This window comes from Asterias rubens, chromosome 15, assembly GCF_902459465.1.
Source record: "Asterias rubens chromosome 15, eAstRub1.3, whole genome shotgun sequence".
Classification (NCBI taxonomy): Eukaryota; Metazoa; Echinodermata; class Asteroidea; order Forcipulatida; family Asteriidae; genus Asterias; species Asterias rubens.
In genome coordinates, this window is record NC_047076.1 from 6,836,197 (window position 1) to 6,854,299 (window position 18,103).

At 40.8% G+C, this 18,103-nt stretch overlaps 1 protein-coding gene across 1 annotated transcript in view; it reads left to right on the forward strand.

Moving 5' to 3' along the window:
- LOC117299811 overlaps window positions 1-18,103 on the forward strand; it is a 150,895-nt gene that overhangs the window by 52,492 nt on the left and 80,300 nt on the right. The window contains exons 15-29 of the mRNA XM_033783335.1: window positions 335-562; window positions 1,635-1,926; window positions 3,274-3,516; window positions 4,171-4,303; window positions 6,291-6,497; window positions 7,044-7,222; window positions 7,849-8,103; window positions 8,824-8,990; window positions 9,655-9,768; window positions 10,871-12,436; window positions 13,188-13,217; window positions 14,699-14,935; window positions 15,558-15,703; window positions 16,671-16,800; window positions 17,382-17,496. Coding sequence (XP_033639226.1) covers window positions 335-562; window positions 1,635-1,926; window positions 3,274-3,516; window positions 4,171-4,303; window positions 6,291-6,497; window positions 7,044-7,222; window positions 7,849-8,103; window positions 8,824-8,990; window positions 9,655-9,768; window positions 10,871-12,436; window positions 13,188-13,217; window positions 14,699-14,935; window positions 15,558-15,703; window positions 16,671-16,800; window positions 17,382-17,496 — 4,042 coding nt within the window. The remainder of the gene's footprint in view (window positions 1-334; window positions 563-1,634; window positions 1,927-3,273; window positions 3,517-4,170; window positions 4,304-6,290; window positions 6,498-7,043; window positions 7,223-7,848; window positions 8,104-8,823; window positions 8,991-9,654; window positions 9,769-10,870; window positions 12,437-13,187; window positions 13,218-14,698; window positions 14,936-15,557; window positions 15,704-16,670; window positions 16,801-17,381; window positions 17,497-18,103) is intronic.

Below are 18,103 nucleotides of genomic sequence, written 5' to 3' on the forward strand. Positions count from 1 at the left end.
TTTTTGAAAATGAAATTTTCTTCATTATCTACCCACACCAGAGGGCGCACTGGCCTATATACCATTCCGGTAGGCGTGCAGACGACCATTTTCTAAGTTGACAAAACTGGCATCCCACAGCGTGTGTTTGTGCGGCCATTCTGTAAGTTGAACAAAACAGCATTGCGTGGCGTTCAATAAACACAAACTCCACTGTGTGTTTCATATTCAACGCGCGTACATAATGGCGGGGGCGTGTCTCCTTGCGGTCCCGTCGCGTTTGTGCAAGAAGCATTGCCAGTGCGCCCTCTAGTTTTTATATATAACTCTATGACCCACACCCTCTTACCAACAGAGGGTAACTACACAGTCGGTGTCACAGCGGGCAATCTACTCGGCAATAAAACCTACTACCTACCAGGGCCGTACTACGTTCAAGTTCCACCCACCAATCTGAGGAGTGGCAGCTCCATGAATGCCTACGTGTTCGGTAATGTGTCACACCTGTCCGTCAGAGTGGATGCAGGAAGTCATCTGTTTTATAATTGGTCTATGGGGGACCAGACCGATTACATTGATGTGGGTAAGTTGAGTTAGGGTCCCAGCGTCACTATGCCGTTAAGACAATAGTGATGCTCAGCTTTTTTTTTTTTGCTCAGCAAAAATTAGCAGGGAACAATTCATAAACAATATTGAAGATAGTTTCTGTCTTTAGAACCACCAAATTTGGCCGAGTCATTGGAAGTTTTCAAGAAACATCTCAAAACTTTCCAGTTCAATGGTTGATTGCAAAGGACCAACTGTCTTTCCCCTGTTATATGAGTGCCTTTATTTATCTGCTTTTTGTATAGTTTCTTGTATAGCTTATTGTGGCTAGAACAATACATTTTTGTTGGGTTGATAATTTGAGATGGACTTTGCATATCAACTGAAAACTTGGTCTTTGAGTCCCTCAAAAGGGGACCCCCAGTCAAATGTCAAGGTCATTATGCTCTCGCCCGGCTGCAGTGGGGGCCCGGCACGGGCCCCGACTTGGTGGAAAGACGGTGTTCTGGGTGCACGGCAAAGTGCAGAGTCGGAGGCACTCGTCGGAGAGGTGGCTCGTGGGGGCCAACGGCGCTCCGTCCCCCACGAGCGATACGTAAAGACTTGGTCTTTGAGTCCCTCAAAAGGGGACCCCCAGTCAAATGTCAAGGTCGTTATGACTAAAACTAAAGAAATGTTGTCTGAGCAGTACCTCGACAAGGACTTGTCATTTTAACTCCAAACATTTATGGTTAATGTTGTTATGGCTAAAATAAAATTATTTTATGCCTAAGAAAAATAGATGTCTCAGTGATAATTTTAAAAGGACTTGGTATATGAACTCGTGTGTGGATTGGTCTTGGGTTACAGAAGCCTCCTATTTTTAGACCACCTTGGTCAAATGTCGGGAAGCGGACAGGCTTGCAGGGCATTTGTGTTTGAGTCCAGCTTTCTCCAGAAGACGATCAGAGCTTACTGATCGAAACGTCGAGTTGAAACCAATGGTTCTTTTCAGAACCACCCCAACTCATTAGAGATAGTCATTACATGGTGTTACCGCAAACCTTCCCACAACGTTTTTTTTTTTTCCTCCCATTATTATTGTAATTAATATTCTTATGTCATTTCAGGCCCCTCTGTGGATCACATCTATCATTCCCCGGGTACATTCCCAGTGACAGTCGTCGCCTTCAACAGAGTCAAAACAAAAAAAACTGACTGGATGGTGTCCATTGAGATCCAGGTTCAGGGTGTGGAGCTCCTCGTGGAAGAGCTGCTGCACCAGACCTACTCCCACATCACCTTTGAGGCGAAGACCATCACTGATGGTGCCCAGTGGTACCAGTGGGATATGGGCGATCAGAGAGATCCCAAGACAACGATTGTGAATACACTGTCCTACTTGTACACACTTCATGGCAGGTAGTACAAGTTTAACAGTGTCGTTTTGACCACTGTACAACTCACTCCTAGACACTAGAGCTGATTGGTCTCGTCTCACCATTTTTCCCAGCGTGCCTTCCTCCCTCAAAACCCAAGGAATTGGCTCATTAAAATGTGCTAGAATCTAGAACTTGTGGCCTGTGGGCGATCCCTTCTACACACACGCCCAAGTATGGTAATGTGCAAAAGAGGCATCAAGTCATGGTCCACTCTCATTCTTCTTTGATCTTTTGATTATGTCTTAAAGGCACTGGGGTAGATTTCACAAAGGTAGTCCTAACTTAGGACTAGTCCTAGGAAATGCTAAGAGATAGGACTGGTCCTAAGTTAGGACCAGTAACTCATCCTAACTTAGAACTGGTCCTATCTCTTAGCATTGCCTAGGACTAGTCCTAAGTTAGGACTACCTTTGTGAAATCCACCCCTGGACACCTTTGGTTATTGTCAGAGACCAGTCTTCTCATGTGGTGTATCTCAACATACATGTACATGTATGCATAAAGTAACAAACTTGGGAAAATTACAACTCAGTTGGTTGACGAAGTTGCGAGAGAATAATGGAAGAAAAAACACCCTTTAATGCACAAGTTGTGTGCTTTCAGATGCTTGATTTCGAGACCTCAGCTGAGGTTTCGAAATCAACTCAATTTTTTTATATTGAGAAATTACTTCTTTCTGAAAAACTATGTTACTTCAGAGGGAGCCACTTCTCACAATGTTTTATTCTATCAACAACTCTCCAATGCTTGTTACCAAATAAGTTGTTATGCTTTGAATAATTAGCAATATAGTGTCCAGCGCCTTTAACTGTATGCAGTTTAGGCTCACCATGTAAAAACATATATTTGAAATGGAATCAATCGCACCAAAACACTTGAATTTTCACATGCGCATACTAAGTGTTCTACCAGCGCCATACAAGCGTGCAGGCAAAGTAGTCACCCTTGGGAGCCAATCAGCATTGTGTTCAGTCCATCCCTCCCAGGAGTAAGTGACAAGAGGTATGGATACGGCGTGCTGCCCATGGGAGTGAGGCTGACCACTGTATATGAAACCCTTGGCTCAAAACGAGTTGAGATGATAGTAATATTGAAAGGTTGAGATGGGATTGAGAGGCACATTGATACAAAGTTTAATAGCATCTAATAAGCACCCTTTACTCTAGACTTGATTCAAGTCCCTGTCCCGCTAGCGGAACAGGTTTGGGTATGCAGAGCATCGCAAAACAATAGTTTTCTGGCGACGGCATGAGATTGGGACTTGAGTCAAGTGTACCTTACTCCTATCCTCACATTGTCGTCGCAATCTCTTCTATATTTTCTCAAGGTACTACGTAACTGTTGTTGCGGGCAATAGTGTCAGCAACGCAACCTCCCTCCCTGTGGAATTAACCGTTCAGACGGCGATCAACAGTGTGACGATCAACGCTGGTAGTGCCACCCTCGTCAACCGGAGTACACTGTTTGAGGCCTGGGTTTCAGGGAGCAACATGAACTTCGTCTGGGATTTCGGGGACGGAAGCGAGACAGTGTACACCTCATCTCTCAGCGTCCACCATAAGTATAACAGGTTAGTTGGACCAGAGGCTTTGCATTTGTGAATAAAAAATTCAATGCTGTTATGGAAATGGTCCAGTTTAATTGAAAGATCTGCTCACCGTGTACAATACATGCCTGCAAGAAACTTCCGTTCAGCAAACAAAGACACCATTGTAATTCCAACAATTGGCATCAAAACGTATTGAAAATAGTCTTCAGTTTGCTGGAGCTTATTTTTTGAACGATCTCGGCTCTTCATATAAAACAAGCTACCACCATCTTCACATTTCAAGACTCTTCTCAAAACTTTTCTGTTCAATTCATTGTATTGTTCTTCTGAGACTTTCTTAAGAAAGTGTTGGGCGCTATTTAAATACAGGTATTATTTGTTGTGATTATTATATACAAATACATATCATCCAGGCTTGATACTTCACAGAGGCAACTATTAAGGCGATTTCCTGCAAGCCTTGGTGCACTTGAAATGCTACAGTAGAACTTACAATTTCCTCATAGATTGCCCTTTACCAAGGAGAAAATGCCTTGCTCTTCCCAAAATGAAGTATACAGGCCTGGTCATCCAATCAGCTTACTTGCCCAACGAAAAGATCTCTGGCCTCGGGCCTGTGATCCAGTTTAAATTTCCAGCCCAGCACAATCGTTGTTTTTCTTTATTTCCGGTCAGGACGGGAGAGTTTTTCCTGCACCTTCAAGCGTCCAATTTAGTCAGCAACTCTTCCGCCTCGTCCAAGATCTTCGTCTTGACCAGGATGTGCCATCCACCTGTCCTGGACATCGTTGGAGCTGACCCTAGAACGGTACTCATTCTTGCAATTCCACCCTCTCAGATTCTTGCTCCCTCCCTCTTTCTTCTCTCTCTTCTAACCTGAGTTGATTTGGTGACCCCCAACAATCCTTCAATAACAACCCTAGCCATAGGGTAATAGTCAAGTGCTAATGTGTAAAGTACCAAAACTCAGGAATGAGATTCTTCCGCTTTTTGGCGGAATTCCGACTTTCCGACTTTGAAAAACCGTTTGTTTTTTCTTCAGTTCCGACTTTTTTAAAATCTCCGACTTTGGCAACTTTGGCAAATTGAGTTCTGAACCTTTCACTTTCCAACATTAAAATTGACAATAAATTAAAAAATTCTAGATACTTGCTAGATTTAATTTGGTGGCGATCAGGATCTGAAGTGCTCTCGTTCATTTCAGAATACACGTTGTCGTACAATCATTGAAAACATGATGCACAAACCACATGGTGCAGAGTATCTACACACAGTCGCCCACTACATATATAGTCCATGCAGTATGCAAAGCATATTAAACAACACACACAGTCGTCCAAAGTCTATTCTGACCAACATTCCCCACGCTGTGAACGGCCGTTGATGGCTGTTGATAATTCCATATTCATGACCTTCTTGACTGGACTTCAATGCAGTACACATTCACGAACGGAGTAAAGAATTGCACGTTGTGCATTACGCCTGTAGACTGTGCACAATGTACAGCCTTGGAGGAGTATTAGCATGGACAACTTTTGCCAACAGAGGGCGTTACGGGGCAAAGTCATCGAATTATTTCTCAATGTGCATTGTTGACTGATCGTTGATTCATGAAGATTTTGTGGCAAACGGAGCTCAAAACATGTTCAAATCAACCTAACAATGAAATCATTTAAGTTGTTGATGAAAAAGGAATAAATTAAGGTATTTATTAAGAGATAAAATCCTAAACAAAACGTAATTTTAAGGGCTTCACTTCCGGTTTTTTTCCCCTTTTTTCTCTCTTTTTTTCTTCTTTCTTTTCTTTTTCAATTTTTTGTGTGTGTTAATATATGCGGGCTAGTGAAAAAACCTGCGCGCGATCAAGAATTTTGGTTGAATCGTCCGGCGGGCGATTGAAAAAAAAGTTCAGGAAAAATTTCAGTTATTTTCATTTTTTCAGAATCTCATCCCTGAAAACTGCGGTTTTATCATTTGTGAGGTGGTGTAAGTCTGTTATTCCTGTAACATGTGACATCTACTACACTTGATGTTTTCTACATCAAAAAGTATAATTTGTGTACTATCTTAGCTCTGATGACTTTAATGAAAGGAATAAGATAAATATCACACCTCATCTGCAACCAAAAGGCCAGTTACACATTCACCAGTTACTTATTTTCTCCACGTCTCCATCCAGAAGGAGAGCCCTCCCCCACTTGCATTCCCTCCTTATTTCCATCCCCAGTTACTTATTCCCTTTACATTTCCATCTTGAAAGAGAGCCCTTCACCAATTACTTTTTCCCTCCATGTTTCCATCCAAAAGGAGAGCCCTTCACCAGTTACTTGTTCCCTCCATGTTTCCATCCAAAAAGGAGAGCCCTTCACCAGTTACTTATTCCCTCCATGTTTCCATCCAAAAGGAGAGCCCTTCACCAATTACTTATTCCCTCCATGTTTCCATCCAAAAAGGAGAGCCCTTCACCAGTTACTTATTCCCTCCATGTTTCCATCCAAAAAGGAGAGCCCTTCACCAGTTACTTATTCCCTCCATGTTTCCATCCAAAAAGGAGAGCCCTTCACCAGTTACTTATTCCCTCCATGTTTCCATCCAAAAGGAGAGCCCTTCACCAGTTACTTATTCCCTCCATGTTTCCATCCAAAAAGGAGAGCCCTTCACCAGTTACTTATTCCCTACATGTTTCCATCCAGAAGGAGAGCCCTTTTACCAGTTACTTATTACCTCCATGTTTCCATCCAAAAAGGAGAGCCATTCACCAGTTACTTATTCCCTCCATGTTTCCATCCCAATAGGAGATCCATTCCGAGGACATCCGCGCCGAAGCCGAGGTTCAGATAGACTGTGAGGTCACTAACCTGGCTCTCTACACCTGGACGCTCAAACATTCAGAAAACGGCAGCCTTGTTCTCCTTGATCCTAACAGGGCGTCCTTGGATCAGCGTACTCTCTTCATACCCAGACTGTACCTTCCTTATGGATCCTATGTTTTCTCACTTGATGTAAGTGAACTATATAAACAGTTCTAATATGAGGTCAGGGGTTCGAATCCCACCCGAGTGATTGCATGTGGACTTTTTCCCCACAAAACTCAGCAAAGTGTTGAGTATAAAATGTCAGGGTAAAAACAAATTTGATTCTTTAGCCGGATACAAAAAATGCATACTCTCTTGCCCAGTTGTTATTACTAATTACTAAGTTTAAATTTGTTCTCAAGATCCCAGATTGAGCTTATTATATCAAGCATGTTATTTGTAAAAAATGTTTGATTGAATTCAGACTTTAACAAGTCTGCCCTGAAAAAAAGAAAATCTGTATTTTTGTCCAAATATTAAAATTAAGTCATGCTCTTTGATCTACTCCTTAAGCATTGAGGATATTGTTCCCAAAAGCTCCTTAGAATACAGAACTCCAGGTGTTTTAATGTACATTATTTTAATGTCCCTCCTAAGGTCTGTATTCCAGTTTCAAACCTTTTTTGTCAGCAGTTACTCTCACCCCCTGATTATATTAAAGCTTCCATTTCTTGTGCCCCTTTATACAAATAGGTGAGCATGAACGGAACTATCGTCTACTCCCAAGACAGCATCTCCATTGAGGTGACAAAAAGCCCGCTCGTTGGCATTATAAACGGCGGGACGAGACGCTTCTTCGGCATGGACATGATCGCGACCCTTAACGGCAGCTACTCTTATGATCCAGACAATCCCAATGATGACGATCTGAGGTACAGACTGAACACATTCAAAACAGCTCAAAACAGTATTTTCTTTTTATTGAGAAGATTATGCCAGTGCCTTCTTATTTATTTTCATATCAGGAATATTGCTTAAAACATTTGTTTAATGATTGTCTCTTCTAGTTGTAGTTTGCACACTTACTATCTTTTACCATTAGCAACTCTATGAAAATGGGACATGGTGGACAGGGAGAGAAAAAAAAACAGCAAAATGCAGTCAGAAGAAATAGTTTGATACATATGACGTTAATAGTTTAAAATGACATGGTAAACTCTTTCCTCTTAATAATCAAATTAACCGCTTGTCTCGCCTTAAAAATATTGTGAGAGACTCCAACTGTATCTTTCCTACCGCCAGTGTTTGAGATCTAATAACAAACATCTTTTAAGGAAACCCCAGGCCAAAAAGTTATGGGTAAAAGATTGTTTACCTCTGCTGCTGAATGACTTACCAGATCATATTACACTTTCGCCATCACTGGCTTTGTTTAAAACTTCTCTCAAGATTCACCTTATGAGGACTGGATTTAAACATTCTCTTTTCTAATGTGGCGATGCGCCTTGATATCGGAAACAATGCCCACTATAATAATTATTCTCCCTGTTTACCTCAGCTACGCTTGGACCTGCAACCCCATAAACATCCCTACTGCTCCATGCTTCAACACCACCAAGCTCTCGCTGGCCAACCAGACATCCTTCCTGTCATCCAGTAATGCCTCCATCGCCTTCAACACGTCATGGCTGCTGGTCAACGGCTCGGATTCTTTCGTCTTCACCTTGAGGGTCAGCAAAGAGGGCAGAGATGATGCAGAGGTCAACCAGGTCTTGACCCTTGCCGTCGAGCAGGTTGCTGGGACCAACTTACCGTAGGAATCATTATTTTATGATATTAGTTTCTCTTTTAAAATTTTTACTACGTCGGCCCAAAGGTCTTTAGTGGAGTTCGTATGGATTTCATAAAATTGGTTTTGCGTTTTTTTGAACTCGTGGTTGATAAAGTTTTATTGATCTAGAGTGGTCTCCAAAGTAATTGTTCAGTTAAAAGTAGCATTAATTTTCTAAGTAAAACATTAATTTGTGGATGTGGAGATTTTATTCTTCTTCAAATGTAGTGACATGTTTCAATGTTCTTCATGATTATGAAATTGCTATTAACAACCGTATAGCAATGAGCCAACGATTAGTGGCTCATGTTTCAAAATTATTACACCTCTGTTTTGTTTGTTTACTCGAAAACTTGTTTATAGTAATTTTAATTACATTTGAAGCATGAGACCTGCAACAATTTTTACGGTACAGTTATATATATAGATAGCATTAAACCAAATTTGAATAAATTGTATTTTCTTTGTGCATATTCTTTTGTTATAACACACCTCTTGCTGGTTCTCTGTCATGGTTGGCTGAACTCAAAAGTCCCTCGGGTGTACAGATGTGGACTAGACCTACTTGCCAGTGCACATGTGTCATATTTATCATTAACTCCATTGCCAAATTAAAATTTTGATCTCATGTCCTCCAGGAAAAGTAAGGCTGTGTCAGAATTAGTGGCCATCACACCCTTTTCTCCTTTGCTCTTTTTAAAGGCTACTTATCGACTGCCACAAGTGCCAGGATGGTTTTGTTAACAGCAATGATCACTTGACGCTTGAAGCAGTCTGCACGGATTGCAGTGAAAATGTCACTTATACATGGGAGCTGTACGTCGTCCTGGATGGTACAACATTTGACAACACCGTCGACTTAATCTCAGGTATGCCGTTGGATTGTTTACAGCAGCATGATATTCCTCCTAATTGTGATTACATAGCCTGAAAAGTTTTTTGGCATGGTTGGTTACAGATTGCGCCACATTACCTTGTAAATTCTTTGCTATAGACCGCATTGAATATGACGTCACCGTTCAAATATCTGCACAACAAGATGGCGTCTGCGAGCGTGTGCTTGTAAGTGTGTGTGTGCTTGTGCCGTAGAAATCAAACCGGGAACGCTGCGTGCTGTGTGTTTCTTTGATATACCCATATAGACGTGCATATTTTGACCTTACAAGATGGCGACTTTCATAGCAGCAAAGGGGTTGTTCAATACGGTCTATAGACCCCTTGCGGGGTAACGCACCTTCAAACAATGCATGTCTACCATCTCCATCTTCCTTTGTGCACATCTTGACTCACAAAATGGCAGAATGGATTGGTGTGGGTAGGTGCCATGCGCGTTTTGCAAGCGGTCTTTAAAAATGGGTTTGATCATTCAAACTGGGCTCTGCATACCTGCCCTGAAGTTGATGAGCTTTTTGAGACACTTATCCGGCAGAGGAAAAGTCAGAAACAATTTGTGTAATCTACAGACAATTTGATAATTCATAAGTATGCTGTGATTCCCCATCGGTTAATAACCGTGTCATTTTGTTCAAACAGATCAGCGTTGTGAGTCAGGGGATGGCTCTTACGGCCAGTATCTTGTGTCCAATGACAGCTCTGGATCAACACCGTCTTCCAGCCCCGAGGAGGAAACCAACATCATCAGTCAGAGTGAGTTAATGTACATGTTATTATCGGTGGCTCTGGTTTTAGTTGGGTGATAGATATACTCTTTTTGTTCTGTATTCATAAATACCTCAGACAGTTTTGCTATTCCTATTGGTGGAGAGCGTGTCACGTGGGTGTGTATAAACCTTTGTTTATGACCGGTAAAACGTGTTAATTCATGGGCGTGACACGCGACCTTGCACCTGTTCTTTTAAGACAGTTTCTTCATTCCTATTGGTCGAGAGCAGCAGCTGAAACAGTCACGCGATATGTGAGACGTGCACGGCATTCCCTTATAAGGAGTTGTCTACTCGAGGACGGCGGAGGGCTTTACCAATTCATAGCTGGAGGGGTGTTGTATCAAATCATTTAACAATTATAATTTTTGCATTTATTTTACTTTTTGAGCAAAAAGTGATGATGTTTTTGACCGAAAAGGTATTTATGAATGGGAATCAAAGTGTGTTGAATCGGTTTTCAACTAGTGGTTTAAACCCGCCGAGGCCTGGTTCTGTATAATTTACCTACGCCTCGGTAAAATTATCACGAACCAGGCCTCGTTGGGATTAAACTACTAGTTGAAAACCTCTTCACCACACATTGATTCCCTTATGAATGACCAACCGGTTTTGATCAGGGCACAATGTTAAAAATCATGCCAGCACAAAAATTTGCCAAACACAGTGTACAGGAAACAGGTTACCAGCCAACATGCCTAAATGTTGACATTGTTACGACTGGTGCCCCAGTCGTTTTTTTTGTTCTGTGTAAAGAATTTTGCTCAGCAGTATTTTCTGGTACCCAGCTTGACACAGAGCTGCTTAGCACAAAAAGTAGCTATGCACAACTATATGCGTAGTACAATATTTGTGACTGGTGTCCTGCTCATTTTTGATCAGCAGGAAAAGGTTAAGCACTATTCTCTGTTTAAGTAGCTCTATGAAATCAGGCCAAGAAATTTGCTAGGGGTAAGTGTGAAAAGGTCAACCAAATTTTTACGGGATCTTCCTGTAAAATTATGTTAAGTGTGAAAGTGGCATTACATGCCATCACAAAAGCTTGTTACTTTGAATTACATTGATTGTTTTTTTTATATTGTTTTAAGGCACTGTGACAAGTGGTACGTCTACCCCGCAGAACAGCGTCAGCAATGTAATAAGTACAGGAATATTGACACCAGGTGGCACAGGAGAAGATGCTGGTGATGGATCAACTCAGCCAAATACTACATCAGCTTCCAATGAAACCATTCCCTTCGAGGGAAGCTATGATGGCGGTGACCCTGGTGAGGGGGCAGGAAGCATCAAGGAAGGGAGTTTCCTAGAAAATGTTGACGGCTTTGTCGAAGAGACAGGAGGTAGTTTGACTGGAGATGTACTTAGTGGAACCCCTGATGCAGCTCAAGGAAGTTTTGTAGAAGACACAGCTGCAAGTTCTCCGGAAGCTGCATCATTTGTTGAGGCTACCAATGCATCTTTTGTTCAGGTTCTTGGAAACACGTCAGCTGAGGTAACTGTCACTATGGTAGCAGGTGTTAGCTTTGAAGAAGCTGGAGACAGTACAGTGGAAACTGGAAACAGCTTTGAGGAAGCAGGGGGCGGAGGAAGCATTGTTGAAACTGGCGGTAGCTTTGAAGAAGCAGTTGGGAGCTTCGAAGAAGCTGCAGGAAGTTTTGAAGAAGCTGCAGGTAGCTTTGAAGAAGCCACTGGAAGCATAGCAGAAACAACAGGCAGCTTGGATGAAGCTACTGGCAGCTTGGAAGAAGATGCTGGTAGCTTTGCAGAAGCCACTGGAAGCATAGCAGAAACAACAGGTAGCTTGGATGAAGCTACTGGCAGCTTGGATGAAGCTACTGGCAGCTTAGGAGAAGCTATTGGCAGCTTGGATGAAGCTGCTGAAAGCTTGGATGAAGCTACTGGCAGCTTAGGAGAAGCTATTGGCAGCTTGGATGAAGCTACTGACAGCTTGGATGAAGCTACTGACATCTTGGATACTGGCAGCTTTGAAGAAGCTGCAGGTAGTTTTGATGAAGCTACTGGAAGCATTGCAGAAACAACAGGTAGCTTGGATGAAGCTACTGACAGCTTGGACGAAGCTACTGGCAGCTTCGACGAAGCTACTGGCAGCTTGGATGAAGCTACGGGCAGCTTGGATGAAGCTACGGGCAGCTTGGATGAAGCTACTGGCAGCTTAGATGAAGCTACTGGCAGCTTCGATGAAGCTACTGGCAGCTTCGATGAAGCTACTGGCAGCTTCGATGAAGCTACTGGCAGTGGGGACGCAGCAAATACTAGTCAAGGAACCAGCTTGGATGAAACTGGCCAAGCTACAGGTAGCTTCGACGAAGCTGGAAGCAGCTTTGGAGAGGCTGTTGGAAGTCTTGACGAAGACACTCCTGGATCAGCTACCTCAAATGGGACCCAGGGACCCGGAGCTTCCCTCATCGAGGACACTGGATCTTCCCTCACGGAAGTTTCAAACAATTCCCCAAGTAATCAAGATACGACTGTCGACAATAATTATGAGGAAGATCTGGACACCAATGTCGATGAACCTATTCAAGACACGAACCAGCCTAGTCAGAATGGCAGCCAAGGAGTTGGTGTAGGCGGTGGAACATTCACTGGGGAATTCGAGGGTTCTTATGAGGACTACCCAGAGGAATATTTGGGTAAGCTTTTTTTTTTATTGATTTGTTGTTCACTTTCTAACATCTTGTGATAATTTCTCAAGCCATGTGAAATTGTTCTGTCATCTTCAAGCCTGCCATCTCCATTTAGCAGTTGAAATTTTCCTCATATCGTTGCATCTTTAAAAAAAAACCTGTTGTATCTCCATTTTGGAAAACATATACATGTAGTATCTTGCATGAAAGTAAAGACATGAGAGTAAAAACGTTCTGTCTGTACTGTGTATATAAATTCACCACATATTATTTAGCAGGCTGACATATTACTTAAAAATACAGTGGATGAGATGAGATTGAATGTTCAGACAGTAGGAGGGTCGACTGTGTACTGTATTTATGCATTCAGCACATGATGATATCATTAAAGCATAGTTTATCTTTCAAACCATCAATGGATGATAGTTAATGGTCAGGCGGTATGAAGGTTGACGGTACTGTGTATTAGATGCATTGACCACGTGATATCTTTTAGGCATGTTTATTTTTTAAAACAACAGTGGATGATAGTGAATGGACAAAGAGTAGGAGGGTTGACTGTGTACTGTGTAGATACATTCACAGTATGATATCATTTAGCAGGCTGACATGTAACCCAAAACCACAGTGGATGGTATTGAATGGTTGTATTGACCAGGAGGGTTAATAAAGATATGAGACTGATAAACATGGAGTGCATGTACACTGTATTAAAATGCAGATTTTTAAATTTTATCAATTAATTCTTTTCCTGCAGGTCACAGTGAGGAGACAGATCAAAATCCTCGTAAGTAACTTTTTTTTCATTTGACCATTTTCGATTAATATGAAATGGTAAATTTTACCTAATTCGATCAGTGGTCAAGGTTCATTGAATCGATCATTGTGTTCTGGTCGCATTATTACTCACAAAATTAATGACCTGATAAATATTATCAAACAGCGGCTAAAATTAGCATTGAATGAAAATGCACCGATGTGTGTTCAATAAACAACTCAACTCTATACCCCTTTTACAGACATGCCAACTAGTACGTTTTTCCCGTATTTCGTACAGGTTTTTGTAAAAAATACGGGTGTACGGGTTTTGTAAAAAAAATACGGTTTGAGCATCGCCACCGCAAAAATACAATTTTATCCCAGTTGGCCGTCGTGCCCTTTTTTAACTCAAGTTCAATATTTTTTTATTGACACAAATAAGTTTTCGGCCGACTACTTACGGCCGATAATGATTATCCAGTGAACTTTATTATTCCACGGGGGTATTCCTTATTCAACTTTCACCACACATCGAGCGAGCGCAACGGAGATTCCCTCGCATCCATCATTGCACGCACGCTAGTAGCACAAACCTGCATTGCTTACTACACGCCAGTTTATCTGACGTCCCGATTTCACAGGGAACCCGTCTAACACAATTCATTGAACAACAGAGGGCGCTGTTGTCAAATGCCCTTATATGGTATTGGTCGTTTTGTGAACGGACGAATCAAGTTTGCAAAATAATTTTGCCAAAATAAAGACACAAAAGATATAGAGTGCCTGAAGCGAGATTTATTTAAGATAAATTTAAGAACTATGCCCCCAAATACAACAAACAAAACTTTTTGGGATGATTTTTTTTTTTTTTCTTCTTCTTCATTGAAATTAAATTGTTTTTTTTTTGTAATTGTCTTCTTTTGACAAAGAAAATTATATTTAATTAATTGACAAGGGTTTCTATATGAAATGTCTTTAAGATATGATTTATCAATATCTTTTTTTCATATAAAACCTGTTCCATTGGGTTAACCACCCGTAGGGAAACCTCTGCCAATATTTATTAATTTTTTTTAATTTTTTTTTTTCTTTTTTTTTTTTTTTCTCTTCAAGTTTTAATTTACTGGTTTAATTAGGCTGTTTGATAACTTAATGGCCTTCACACCTTCTCTATTTTGCCTGTCTCGGGGCTTAAAACTACGTTTACACGTGTTTAAAAAAAAATACAGGTTTTTGATGCAAAATACAGGTTTTGGGGTTTCAGAATACAGTTTTGTGATCCCAGAGGTTGGCATGTCTGCTTTTACCTCAGTATCATTCTCTCACTTTTCTTGGTTGTTCCACTTGCACAAACTCTTGGACAGCATTAAAGCATAGACTAGGCTCTTTTCAGATGAATAAACAAAATATGAGTCAACAAACTTCCCAAACATTTTATTTTGGTCACAATCTGATGTACCACAAAAGTAATTTTCACCTGTATAACAGTTTGAATGTCTTTCCCAACAGCACCACCCATGGGGGACACAGACCCAAGTGAGTCCATTACAGATCCCGGTGACGAAGTCAGAGTCGATGAGGAATTCATAATCATCAACGACCACATTGTATCCAAGTCTCTCCAGCAGAGGGTGCTGTCCTCTGGAGATACAACGACAGGTCTGAACGGTCGAGCCCTCACCCTCAGAGAGGGGGTGCTGCAGGAGAGTCGGACATACGCCATTGTGGTCCAGGCACATAGTCACGGTAAGAGGAACTCTGTGTTATTTGTCAGTTGTATTTGAAACAAAGCAACTGAAGTTTAGAATGAAGATAAATTTTTAAATATTAACAATATGCAAAACAATTTTTTTTTTGTGGTCTCATGTTTCAATCATAACATAACATAACATAACAATTCAAATTTATGAGGTGCTATTCCATCAAGATCATAGCGCACTAGAAAGCAACTAACGTGGAAAAAGGTGAGTCTTTAGAATTCCTAATGGCAGTAGGAAGAATGTTCCAAATCATAGTAGAGTCTTTCTAAAAGGCTAAATGACAACACATACATTCATGTATAAGGGAATTAATGTGTGGTAAAGAGGTTTTCAACTAGTGGTTTAATCCCAACGAGGCCTGGTTCTTGATAATTTTACCAAGACGAAGTCGAGGTAAATTATCCCAGGCCTCGGCCTCAGGTGATTTTACAACTTTTCTTGTTTGTAATATATTTTATTTAATCTATTTGATTATCTCCAGCGCCTTGAGGCGGAGCTGATCTGCACTTTATACATTTCTCTGTATTACTACTATTACTATTATTATTACTTGATAAAACAAACAACCCCAAAACAACAGATGTACAATGTATGATCTGCCTTTACAGAGAATGGGATTACCAGGATAGGGGAAGCCCATCAGTACACCCTGGTTAACACCGGCCCCAGGGCTGGTCTGTGTTCCATCACTCCAGGTGATGGCACTGAAATGGAAACGGTTTTCACAATACAATGCCTTGGCTGGCAGGACCAGGTAAGCTTTTTGAAAAGTGCCCATGTATTTGGTATATCAAGATCCAAGTATGAAGTAATCCAAGTTTCTAAGCTCAACAAAACTGTGTATAGGATTTGAGGCATTGCATGATGAGGTATCAATGTGTATTTGGTTTGCGGTAACACTATGTGTGTATCTACTTGCCAGGTAGAGTTTGTTCTTGGAGAACTGACTCTGTGGTAGTACAGTTATTTACGATCCTAAAAGCTAAAGTAGTAGTACCAGCTTATTTTCTATACCATCCGCCCGGGTAATAGTTAAAAAGCAGGACAGTTCTTTTCAGAACTGAGAAGTCTCCCGAACCCTCGAACATCTACTCCGTGATAGTAGAATAAAGAAAGACAGTTCTCTAAGAACAAACTCTACCTGGCAAGTAGATACACACTTGGTGTTATCGCAAACCAAATATACAACAAAATTGTGCTTACCTGAATAAGTTACCAGCCTTTTATTGGAAATGTTTCAACTCCCCCTCCAACCATATTTAGATTTATAAATATTGGATGGTTTCATAAAGAATTCTATACACAGAAGAACAAAGTAATGCCTCAAATGAACCAGATATTTTAGATCAAATGTCTTCAACATCAGTAGTTTTTAATGGCTTTTCCAAACAAACTTTACTGTTTAGTTTAATCAGGAATGAAAGCTGGATATGTTGTTTTCTTTTTGGTTTGACACATCCTTGCCCAAGCACTGGTTTTCCCTAGTTAGAGTTTTCCTCCCACATCTACAAACTAAATTGCGACTTTCAGTTATTTCTTTTGACCCACCCACCCATAGTTTCAAGAAAAAAACAATTGAATTGTTTGAACATTGACAATTCTGTATGGTCCTTTAGCAGAAAAATTTAAGCTGTGTTTTTCTGTTTAAGCAGCTCTATAAAAATTCTTACCAGGTTTCATGTTCTATGATTAAGCATTATGCTATCTTGTTATTTATTCAGCATGCACCAATTCAGTATGAGATTAGTTACAGCCTCAATGAGACCGAAGACCTCACCATTCTGTACTTCGGCATGAAACACGCTGTCAAGTTCCAGCTTCCGGCCGGCTATGAGAACAACAGCCACAGGGGTAGGTTGAGTTGTAACTAACAAACAAATAAACAGAAGGATGGACTGATAAACCGATTAACCATGGAGATTGGCTCCATTTCACAAAAGAGTTACACCCTGTTCAGACAGGCGCTCCAGAGTTGTGTCGAGCCAAATAGATTAAAAGCGACTCCAGGTCGACCCAAATAAATTTTGGTTTCATACAGGCTAACCTAACACAGCGTTTACCTCGAGACGCTCCAGAGTTGTTCCGAACAACTTCAACTGTTGATCTTTTGACTTCCAGCACATCCAGTCCTTCCTCACTGTTTAAAACGTCAAACTTTTTGTGTACTTTAATTTAATAATATGGTTTGGCCCGATTTGGTTCTGAACCAAGTATTTTCTAGTGAGGTTTGCAGCGACACCATATACATAAAATTTTCTTTAATTTGTGTTGGTTCTGAAAAGAATCAATGGTCAGCAACTCTACCGTTCGTGTACAAACAATTTGCTAATTTTTGTAATGAATTTTTAACATTGCTTATTCTGATTAATTTTAATATTTATACGGTCATCATTCTCTTTGACTTAAAATATCAATGTTTCCATAATGTGAAGTTTATGTGAAGGTAGCCATAGTCGATGGCCAGGGAGGGAAGACGTCTGTCTGCTCCATCAACATCCAAGTCCTGCCTAAGACGTTCAGTCCAGGGAAGAGCGTGGAGGAATTCTTGTAAGTACCCAAATCTCATAATCTAAAACACCCTTCTGTAATTGCCTACTTTCTTGCCAAACAGTACTTCAAGCCACTGGACACATTTGGTAATTTTTCAAAATATTCATCAGCATAAAAACTTACTTGGTAATGAGCAATGATAATGATAGTATAAAACAGTGAGAACTGACTCTGGAATAACAAAGTTAAAAAAATTCTTACGGAAAATTGAATCTGAGAAAGACTTAAGGCCTGAAACCTTTCTCAAGCATCTGAAAGCACACAATTTTCTGCAACAAGGGCATCTTTTTCTTTCATTATTTTCGCGCAACTGCGCGACGAAAATTTAAGCCCCTGCTTTATTATTTTATGCATAAACCAAGTGAGAATACTGGTCTTTTGCAATTACCAAACGTGTCCAGTGCCTTTAAGTTTGTCTTCTTTTTCGTTTGTCTGATTTTGTATCACGCTGATCTTTTAATTTTGCGTTTCAGTCTCTCTCTGCCCAAGAAGCGTGCAAGGTTGTGGGAACATTTGAACTGTCCTTAAAATGTTTTGCTCTGTCCCCTGTCCCACCCTTTCCATCAAAAAAACATGCTTTTTACAGACTATTAATTTTTTACAC